Source organism: Trichoplusia ni, chromosome 28 (assembly GCF_003590095.1).
Source record: "Trichoplusia ni isolate ovarian cell line Hi5 chromosome 28, tn1, whole genome shotgun sequence".
NCBI lineage: Eukaryota > Metazoa > Arthropoda > Insecta > Lepidoptera > Noctuidae > Trichoplusia > Trichoplusia ni.
In genome coordinates, this window is record NC_039505.1 from 789,165 (window position 1) to 800,873 (window position 11,709).

Sequence of the window (11,709 nt, forward strand, 5' to 3'; positions counted from 1 at the left end):
GCGATTAAAATTTTGGGGTGGTTGACCAGGACCTCAAGGAAAATGTATTCAGCCGATTCGGAGTAAAGGGAAGGAGATGTACAAATAACCTTGTAGGGTAAATTGGCACGGAGGATAGATAGCGACCCCACCCCCGCCTTTCCCAGTTCTATCGTTACGAATCAACAGAAAACCAGGAAGCGCAAAGTGGTTCGAAGGATGGGAGGGCTTAAGGAACGATTCAGAAATGAGAAAGATGTCAAGATGCCAGAAGATCATTCAGAAAAAAAAATAAGAGAAATTTTCATGCAGCGAGCGCGGGAACACTCTCCGACCCGCATGCTCGCACACTCTACGACCAGCATGCTCCTGTGCGGCCGCTCAAAGTAAAGCACCTCCCAGCACCTTGCCTTACAGAAGAAATAAAAAGTCTCCTAGAAAAGAAAGCTTTAGCCAAAAATAGGTTTAAGCGCAGGCCCGGTGCCTCGACTTGGGAAAAATACACGACCATCTGCAATCACTGCAATAAGGTGTAGAGATGCTCAAAGCCGACACATTCATGTATCTGTCGAAAACAGCGAACCCGCAAAGGTTTGGAAGTTTCTTAGGAAAATGGGAGTGGGAAAGTCGCGTCACGACGAAATCTCTAAGGATGTTGACCTTGAGTCATTAAATTTGCACTTTAGTTCTTCGTCCCAATGTGATGGGGCTTTCAAGGCTATCACATTAAATGTTCTTTCGTCCCTTCGAACTCCCGACTACTCACAATTTTTCTTTGATAAATTTTCGGTTTGTGGTGTTAAGAAGAGCGTTTTATCAATTACTTCTAACGCTGTTGGAAGCGATTGCGTCAGCCGCAAAATGATACTCCCTATCCTGGATGAGATCCTTCCTGTAATAACCCATATCCTAAATTATTCCATTTCCGTTGGAGTCTTTCCAACTGCTTGGAAAAAGGCGGAAATAATTCCACTACCCAAAAAACCCAATCCCGCTTCGTTCTCTGAATATCGTCCTATCTCCATTCTACCCTTCCTTTCCCAAGTTTTTGAGCGCCTTGTTCACGATCAAATAACCGCTTTCCTGCACAAGAACAACCTTCTAAATCCATTCCTTTCCGGATTTCGTCCAGGACATAGTACAGTAACTGCTCTAGTACACATTGCGAATGACATTAGAGTGGCCATGGAGCGTAACAAGCTGACGATTCTTGCTTTGCTTGATTTCAGCAACGCCTTCAACACCGTCGATTTTGATATACACCTTGGCATGCTGCGCTTTCTTAACATATCTCCAACGACAGTTGATTGGTTTCAGAGTTACCTGTATGGCCGACGGCAACGTATATCCATTGAAGGTATAACCTCTTCATGGTGTGATACGCATGCTGGCGTACCACAGGGCGGTGTTCTCTCTCCGTTGCCATTTTCTTTATTTATTAACTAGCTGTTGCCCGCGACTTCGTCCACGTGATCGATTGTATCTTCGCTCCTATTAGTCGCAGCGTGATGTTATATAGCCTATAGCCTTCCTTGATAAATGGTCTATACAACACAAAAAGAATTTTTCAATTCGAACCAGTAGTTCCTGAGATTAGCGCGTTCAAACAAACAAACAAACAAACAAACAAACTCTTCAGGTTTATATATTAGTATAGATAACATTTCGGAGGATCTAACTTCATTTTACCACCTTTATGCAGATGATATGCAAATATAGTTCAGAGGGTGGTTCTGACTGTTGGCTGTCCGCTGACAGTATCTGAATTGCTACGGGTACGCGACCCCGGACTGCTCGAGCTTCTGTTGTCACACCCCTCTTCTATCCATGGTAGCAGTATCCTACTCCCCTCTCCCTCTCAAACCTCAAGCAGATGCCTTCTGCTAAGATGCACTGGCAATCCCGGCCAGGCATAGCCCTTCTCATGGCTCATGATTCGCGTTAGAGGCCATGCTAACGCTTAGGAACGTCTCTGAATTTCTCCAATTGTAGCGGTTTACTGTTCCATTGGATACAGGAATGTAGAGATAAGAGTGCACCTGCGTATGCGCACACACTGTCGTTGAGTACGTTTTGTGCACTTTAATATCTCCTGCGCAATTGACTTGGTATGCTAAATGGACTCCGAGTTAGCCCTGCGGCGATGGGCAGAGGTAGAGAGGTCCGGTTGTGATGCCAACCGGGCTTTGTCTGATGCCTACACGTAGACTCAGGGTAGATGGTCGCTTTGCACTGCACTGGGTTAACAGTGCAATTCGGCAGCTCCCTGGGTGACGAAACAGCTCTATTTAGAGAGGCCCTGCTTCCCCCAATCCGGGGAAGGGACTAGAAAAGGTGTCCCAAAAAAGGATTAACCCCGGCTGTCTCTGCATTAATAACTCGTGGTCGAAAAATACATAATTATCTCAAACAAAAATCTTTCAAAACTTATAATATGACCTTTGCAGCGTGGAATGTGCGAACCCTCCTTGATCGCGAAAGTAGCCTGTGTCCTCGTGAAACCGCTCTCGTATCGAGAGAACTCCGACGCTATGGTGTGCATATCGCTGCGCTTAGTGAGACACACTTGGCAAACGAGGGGGAGAGATTGGAGCGCTTGGGCGGATATACTTTCTTTTGGAAAGGCACTCCGTCTTCAGAGCCCAGAAGATCTGGGGTTATAGCTGCTAAATTAGAGGAGTATCCTATCCACATTTCGGACCGCGTCACTACGCTGCGCCTACACCTCGATAATGGCAACCATCTTAACATCATCGGTGTTTATGCACCAACGCTTGACAAGGATGATGAAACTAAGGCCAAGTTTTACGAAGAAGTTACGCAAACTCTGTCAAAAATTCCCAAAAGGGAATAGATACTTCTGATGGGCGACTTTGATGCGAGAGTCGGACGTGACTTTGAAGCTTGGCCAAAGGTCTTGGGAAGACATGGTGTTGATAAATAAAAATACAAACTGGATTACTAAAGGTTTGAGGATGAGTTGTAAAACGAAAAGATTTTTACGCTTTAAATACTACAAACATAATTCTTCAACAAATAAAATACACTTTAAAAAATATTCCAGAATTTTACGACGTTGCATTGATTTATCAATTAAGTTTACGAACGACAAAGAAATTAAAAAAGGGAAAAACATTTGTAAGTCATCGTGGAAACTTATTAAGAGAGAAACCGAGGGTTATTCTAGCCAAAATTTTATAACCAACATTATTAACAATGGACAAATCATTAATAACCCGAAAGATATAGCTAGAATTTTCAACGAATATTTGATACGTTCAACTAACTCGAATAATATTAGTATAGGTACTAAAGTAGAAAAAGAATTGTAATAGTATTTTTCTAAGGCCGTTTGATACTAATGCTATGTATTACATCATAATGTCCTTGAATAATACAACATCGGTTGCATAGTGGTTTCTTAGGTTTACGCGAATGTTAGACATTGAAATGAAACTACTTTTACGGATTTTATCGCGGTTTAATTTTAGATTTTAGTTCCCGATGTTTCGAAACCTTTGCAGGTATCATGGTCACGGGCAGACTGAGATGGCGTTCGTCTTGACAGAAGATGTTGCTCGTTCTACCTTCATATTTTAATTAATTATTTGTGGTCCGACCTACGCAGTATGAGCTCACTGTGTCTTGATGTCTTGCAGCGCTGCTCTTGGGTTTGGCCTTGAGTTTATTTATTATTGGATCCCAAGTAGGTGATATCTTCCAGCCATCTTCTCTATTGAAATTAGGGTGTTTTTTAATCTCAATAGCCTCGCGAAACATCCTAGGTAGGAATTTGGATTCTTTAGCGAGGATCTGTGGTTGGTCAAATCTAATATAATGGCTGGAACCTTCAGCATGTTCGGCGACTGCAGACTTCGTTGAGCGGCGGTGTTTGACGTCAGCTATGTGTTCTTTAACGCGGGTCCCTATGCTTCGTTTGGTTTGACCGATGTAAGAGAGGCCGCAGTCACAATCTAGTTTGTATACTCCTGCATCTTGTAGAGGTATGTGACACTTGACAGATGGTAAGGACTGGCTAATCTTCTTGGGCGGCTTGAAGTATGTTTTAATTGAAGCTCGCTTCAGGATGTAACCAATCTTGTCAGTGACTCCTCTGACATATGGTAGTACAGCAGGCAAACGATCAACAGTGGCTGGCTTCACTCGGTTTCTGTGACGGGGCCGTGGAACTTGGAGCTTGTTGTCTCGCAGTACTTGCTTGACGTGTTGAAGCTCAGCGGCAAGGTGTCTGTCATCACAGAGTCCGTGTGCTCTCTGAAACAAAGATTTTCCCACGGTAGCTAACTGTTTAGGGTGGTGGTGAGATTCACCGTTTAAGTACCTATCTGTATGGGTCTTCTTTCGATACACGGTGTGACTTATGGTCTGATCAGGATTTCTTTTAACTAATATGTCCAAGAAGGCAAGAGATTTATTATCCTCCAACTCCATAGTGAATTGAATTTTGTTATTGATGGAGTTGAGATGTTTTAAAAATGCATTTACTTGACTAGATGGTAAAACTGTGAAAGTATCATCTACGTACCGTTTGTAAAACCTGGGAGTGAAAGGAGCTGTTTTTAAGGCTGTCTCCTCGAAGTCTTCCATGAATATATCGGCGACTACAGGGGATACAGGCGAGCCTATCGCTACACCATCTACTTGTACATAGAATTTATTGTTCCACAGTAGGTAGCCAGATGTGAGGCAGTGCTCGAGAAGTTCTGCATATTCTAGAGGTAGGTTGTTCTCTGCTAGCTTCTTGGAAACAATTTCAATACAATCCTTAACTGGTAGGCATGTAAACAAGGACTGTACGTCGAAACTAACCATTACTTCATTGTCATGAAGATGTAGATGTTTAATCTCATTGACAAAGTGGTATGAATCCTTCACAAACGCTGTAGTGTTGCCTCTGAGTGGTGAGAGTGTTTTCGCGACGTGCTGAGCCAATCTGTAGGTTGGTGTGTCGATTTGGCTTACAATAGGACGTAGCGGGGCGTTTGGTTTGTGTATCTTTGGCAACCCATACAGTTTAGGTGGTTTTGCGCATGTAGGTATTAAGTAGGTAACATCTAGACTTAATGCTTCGGAGTGTTTCTTAACCAAGGCGGTGGTAGTTGTTAACACCTTTTTGGTAGGATCAGTTTTCACTGGTTTATATGTACTTGCGTCCGACAATAGATCTTCTATTTTAGCATTGTAGTCCGATGTATCCATGACAGATGTATTCATGGAAGACTTCGAGGAGACAGCCTTAAAAACAGCTCCTTTCACTCCCAGGTTTTACAAACGGTACGTAGATGATACTTTCACAGTTTTACCATCTAGTCAAGTAAATGCATTTTTAAAACATCTCAACTCCATCAATAACAAAATTCAATTCACTATGGAGTTGGAGGATAATAAATCTCTTGCCTTCTTGGACATATTAGTTAAAAGAAATCCTGATCAGACCATAAGTCACACCGTGTATCGAAAGAAGACCCATACAGATAGGTACTTAAACGGTGAATCTCACCACCACCCTAAACAGTTAGCTACGGTGGAAAAATCTTTGTTTCAGAGAGCACACGGACTCTGTGATGACAGACACCTTGCCGCTGAGCTTCAACACGTCAAGCAAGTATTGCGAGACAACAAGCTCCAAGTTCCACGGCCCCGTCACAGAAACCGAGTAAAGCCAGCCACTGTTGATCGTTTGCCTGCTGTACTACCATATGTCAGAGGAGTCACTGACAAGATTGGTTACATCCTGAAGCGAGCTTCAATTAAAACATACTTCAAGCCGCCCAAGAAGATTAGCCAGTCCTTACCATCTGTCAAGTGTCACATACCTCTACAAGATGCAGGAGTATACAAACTAGATTGTGACTGCGGCCTCTCTTACATCGGTCAAACCAAACGAAGCATAGGGACCCGCGTTAAAGAACACATAGCTGACGTCAAACACCGCCGCTCAACGAAGTCTGCAGTCGCCGAACATGCTGAAGGTTCCAGCCATTATATTAGATTTGACCAACCACAGATCCTCGCTAAAGAATCCAAATTCCTACCTAGGATGTTTCGCGAGGCTATTGAGATTAAAAAACACCCTAATTTCAATAGAGAAGATGGCTGGAAGATATCACCTACTTGGGATCCAATAATAAATAAACTCAAGGCCAAGCCCAAGAGCAGCGCTGCAAGACATCAAGACACAGTGAGCTCATACTGCGTAGGTCGGACCACAAATAATTAATTAAAATATGAAGGTAGAACGAGCAACATCTTCTGTCAAGACGAACGCCATCTCAGTCTGCCCGTGACCATGATACCTGCAAAGGTTTCGAAACGTCGGGAACTAAAATCTAAAATTAAACCGCGATAAAATCCGTAAAAGTAGTTTCATTTCAACAACATCGGTTGGTTATGATGACATTGCTACGAAAATTCTCAAAGCAAGTGCAGTTGAATTAGCTCCAGTTTTAACTCATTTAATTAACCTTTCATTTACCGAAGGCTGCTTCCCAGACTGTCTAAAGTTATCCATAGTAAAACCAATATATAAAAAGGGGGACAAATACTCAGTTGAAAACTATAGACCTATTACTATAATTCCCGTAATATCTAAGATATTTGAAATTTCCATGTCAAAACGTATTATCGAATTTGTTGAAAAGAATAAGATTCTGAAGAGTGAACAGTATGGATTCCAAAAACATAAATCGACTACGATGGCATGCTTTAACCTTATGTCACGCGTAATTGATAATGTAGACGCGGGAAATACGACGACTGTTATTTTTTTTGATATGAGCAAAGCTTTTGACTTTGTCTCACACCGAATATTGTTAAAAAAAATAGAAGCTTATGGTATTCGTGGAACCGCATTAACTTGGTTGGAATCATATTTGAGTAATCGTAAGCAGTGTGTTGAGATTAGTCACATAAATAAGTCGCAAACGTTGGAAGCCGTTCATTCAGATTACAAAACTAACAATTATGGTGTTCCACAAGGAAGTGTGTTAGGCCCACTTCTTTTTTTACTTTATATTAATGATCTACCAGACATAACTCAATATCCTTGTACTTTATTTGCTGATGACATTTCTTTAATTATGACTACTAATTCTAATGATATTGACAAATTTAACACTGACATTAATACAACAATTGACTCCATAATAACATGGCTGGACGATAACAATTTACATGTAAATTTGACTAAAACGAAATTTATTCAATTCAGCACCTATGGTCGCAAAGACAAAAACTTGAATATCACTTGACGGCATGTCGAAATAGAAGAAGTAAACGAGATGAGATTCTTGGGAGTAATATTGGACAAGAATATAAATTGGAAAAGTCACGTAAACAATGTATGCAGTAAACTGAATCGTTTTGTCTATGTCCTAGCTAAATTAAGAAAGATATCTGCTCAAAGCACAGTCCTTACCGCCTATCATGGCTATGTAACTTCGGTGCTCAACTACGAGATAATACTTTGGGGAAATTCCACTGACGTGAACAAAGCATTCGTAGCGCAAAAAAAGTGCATCAGAGCCATATGTGGTGAACCACCCTGGATATCTTGCAATCCCATATTTAAAAAGTTAAAATTGCTTACACTACCTTGTATGTACATATTTGAAATTGCAAAGTTTGTCAAGTTAAATCGCCATATCTTTAAAACAGCGAGTGATATATTTCCAAGAAACACCAGAAATCCAGACAGAATTGTACTACCGAGAATCCCTAAAACTCAACTGTATAAAAATAATTGTTTGGCTATTAGTGGCTTTATATATAATAAGATACCTAGAGAAATAAAAGAACTTCCATATAAATTATTTATAAAAAATCTAAAAGGATGGTTGATAGAAAAATCTTTTTATTCTGTATCCGAATTCTTGGAAAGGCCATTATAGTACTTTAATTATGAATGTTGTGTAGTAGTATTATCATCAATTCTGTGTAAATAAATTTGACATAATATCTATAATTTTAATGTAAAACTTAGAAAAATGGATGGCATCAATGATGGCAATATTTTAACACTTTTTCTTGTAAAGTCAATAATTTATAATGTTTGCATGCCCTATAAAGGCAGAATATTATGTACTGTTCAACCTAAAAATTTAACATCTTATGTATGCACTATATTCTTGCAAATAAAATGAATTTGAATTTGAATTTGAATAACATAAATAGTAATGGACAACTCCTACTATCTCTCTGTGCCGAATTCGAACTGGCTATCACCAACACCATGTTCAGACTCCCGGCTAAATATAAAACTACCTGGATGCATCCGAGGTCGAAACATTGGCACCTGATTGATTTTATAATCGTTCGGCAAAGAGACATTACCCAAGTACGGATTACACGTGTTATGCGTGATGCTAATGTAATGTGCTCAACGGATCACCGTCTTGTCGTCACCAAGATGAAGCTGCTTTTATATCCTCCTCGCAGATCTCATGGAGTGAAGCCTAAGCGCCTGGACTTGGAAAAAATTTAAAGTTTGGCTGATTGCCATTGTGCATAGTTGTTGCAGGTACGCAACAACTATGCACAGGCAATTAGTAATGCCATCCAGCAAATAGATGTTGAGAATGGTGATTCTGTAGCTAACTGGCACACCCTCTCGACCAGATTAATTGCCAGTGTTTCGCAAACACTGGGTGTCAAACCTGGTAGACACGAAGAATGGTTTGATGAAAATGATAAAATACTAACAAAAGCTATCCAGAATCACCGCTCCATACTACGTCAACATAGGGATGATCAACAAGCGGAGCGTGTTAAGCAAAGTGGGGCCGAGCTGCGGAGATATGTAAGGGAAATAAAAGACAAGTGGTGGCGTCAAAAGGCCGAATGTATGCAGTGGCTCTCTGGCACGAAACAGCTAGACAATCCACTGACAATCCAATGTTTCTGGAGAGCTTGCACGAGACCATTTGGAAACTCTTTGTAAAGATGTGGGACGAGGAGCGAGTCCCTGATGAGTTTCGAGTCTCTCAGGTGTGCTCTTTGTACAAGAACAAAGGCGACAAATCTGACTGCAACTCCTATAGAGGTATCTCTCTCCTGACATCTCCAGGCAAAACCTTTACACGAATTTTAATAAACCGCTTGATGTCCTTGTCTGAAGACATACTGCCTGAAACCCAATTTGGCTTCCGGCCGAATCGAGGCACGTGTGAAGCCATCTTCTCTATCCGTCAACTTCTAGAGAAGAGTCGAGAGCAGAGTCAACCACTGTTTCTGTGCTTTGTTGACCTAGAGACAGCTTTTGACTCGATACCGCACAAAGCCTTATGGGTGGTACTGGCGAAACTTGGATGCGTGGACAAGTTTATAAGATTGATACGACTCCTGCATGATGACATGCACTGTTGTGTCAGTGTGCAGGGCGAAGACTCCAAGTTGTTTAAGGTGAGCTGCGGTGTGAAACAAGGCTGCGTGCTCGCCCCAACTCTCTTTGCCCTGTACTTTGCAGTTGTAGTTCGGGAAGCCTTGTAGACTCTGTCCGAAGGTATCCGTATTCGATTTCGTACCGATGGCGGTGGTGTCTTCAACTTGAATAGACGGCAGGCTCGCACAAGAGTGTCTCACACGACTATCACCGAGATGATGTATGCAGATGACTTATGTTTTGTAGCGGAATCCCCAGATGGGCTGCAGCGGCTTATGTCCAGACTACTTCAGGCATGTAACAGATTTGGCCTGAAAATTAATGTTAAAAAGACCGAAATCATGGCACTTGATACTGTGACACTGTTCACAGTATCAAGTGCCCCAGTTGACATTAGACTAGGAGGAGTCTCGCTTAAGCAAGTAAAGCAATTTAAATATCTTGGCAGCACCATAACATCCAGGTGTCTCCTTAATAACGAAGTTAACAGCCGAATAGGAGCAGCTGCTGCAGCTTTTGGTAGACTTCGTGCCAAGGTTTTCCGCTCGCATGACATAAAGCTCTCTACAAAAGTTGCTGTGTACATGGCAATAGTTCTGCCAAATCTCTTGTATGCCTCTGAGACTTAGGTCTTTACCGCGAGCATTTTCGGAAATGCCTACGGGACATTATGTGCATCCAGTGGTCGGACCGTGTTCGAAACACGGAAGTACTAAGACGAGCTAATGTTAGTGGTATTGAGGCTTATCTAATGCGCCGACAGCTGCGCTGGGCGGGTCATGTCTCCCGGATGTCAGATGCTAGAGTAGCAAAGCGTGTCTTCTACTCAGAACTGCTAAATGGCAAGCGCAAGCAGGGTGGTCAACGTCTGCGGTACAAAGATGTGCTTAAACGCCACATGAAGAGATCTGACTTACATCCGTCACAGTGGTAGGCTATGGCCGCAGATAGAACAAGATGAAGGCGGACTATTACGGACAAGGTATGGGATTTTGAAAACCGGCGAAGAGAAGAGCTCGACGCGAGGCGAGAAGAGCTGAAGGCCCGACCACCCGCGGCCATCTAATATACCTACATCGGAGGAGTGCTAACTTGCAGCGAATGTGGACGGACATTTACTACTAAAATTGACTTTGTCAGTCACTGGAGAGCACACCAGCGAAGCTCTCAAAATTAGGCGCAGGTCCAAGTCGCTGTGGCCGAAATCGGCCAGGATATATATATGCAAATATACTCGCAGGCCACGCTGGACGAATTATCTTAAGGTTTAATTAACTTTAATGCCGATCTTGCACGAATTTCGGATTGGAGTGCAGCCCATGGGCTCATAGTTAAGTCTGAGAAAACGCAAGCCATTGTTGTGGGCAGTTCCAGGCTTACCTCCCGAATTAATTGGTCGCAATTGCCCCAGATTATTTTCAACAGTGCTGTAGTACCAATTTGCGACACAGTTAGGAATCTGAGTATTTACATTGACCGAAATCCCTCTTGGGGCCAACAGATTCGGGAGGTAAGTCAAAAATTGTTTCGCTCGGCTGGTTCGCTTAGGAGACTTCGTCACTTTCTACCAACTGCCACTAAAGTTGCACTTGCGGAATCCCTTTTGCTTCCCATCCTCGATTATGCTGATGTCTTGCTATCTTGATAGACTTGAGCGTCTTCAGAACTTTTGCATTAGTTCATATTTGGTTTACGCGAATATGATCACGTGTCTGAATTTCATCTGAAGCTCAAATGGCTCCCTATTCGCCTTCGCCGGAATGCGCATATTCTTTCATTACTTTATAGAACTCTTTAGTCCTTCAACTCCCATTTATCTTAAAGAACGTTTCCAGTTCCTTAATGACACACATTCACGATGCCTAAGGTCATCGGAAAATTTGCGACTTAAGATGCCACCTCGCTCTACAGGATTCTTCGATAGGTCTTTCACTGTGCAAGGTGTGCGCTTGTAGAACAAACTCCCTGCATCAATCAGAAAGGCTCAGACACTTAGCACCTTTAAAAAACTGGTAAAAGACTATCTCCTTTCTTTAAAGTAGTCGTCTCAAACACTGATTATCTTATTATTGTATGTATTCATTTTATTTGTTATTTCTGTGTTATGTATGTTTATGTATACCTTTACATATTTTTAACAATAGTGCACCATCTACCTCTGTACAAACTGATAATTTTCCTGTCCATCCAAAGGTTGTCTGGAAGATATATCGCTTTTAGCGATAAGACCGCCATTGTACCCTAAGATTGTATGTATTAAGAATCACTGCTGTAATTCCATGGTGTACAATAAAGAATATTCTAATCAAATCTTATCTAAAACTAATAAT

General features: G+C 41.8%; 1 protein-coding gene and 2 pseudogenes across 1 annotated transcript; 2 read left to right on the top strand and 1 right to left on the bottom strand.

Moving 5' to 3' along the window:
• The first annotated feature begins 2,343 nt into the window (after window positions 1–2,343).
• Window positions 2,344–3,402, top strand: LOC113506036 (annotated as a pseudogene).
• A 207-nt stretch (window positions 3,403–3,609) lies between these two features.
• On the bottom strand, window positions 3,610–5,058 carry LOC113506034 (the record flags this gene model as incomplete). The annotated part of the gene is made up of 1 exon (XM_026888899.1): window positions 3,610–5,058. A coding segment is annotated over exon 1 (1,203 nt), but the record flags the coding sequence as incomplete, so codon positions are not given.
• A 121-nt stretch (window positions 5,059–5,179) lies between these two features.
• Window positions 5,180–6,190, top strand: LOC113506037 (annotated as a pseudogene).
• The last annotated feature ends 5,519 nt before the right edge of the window (window positions 6,191–11,709 follow it).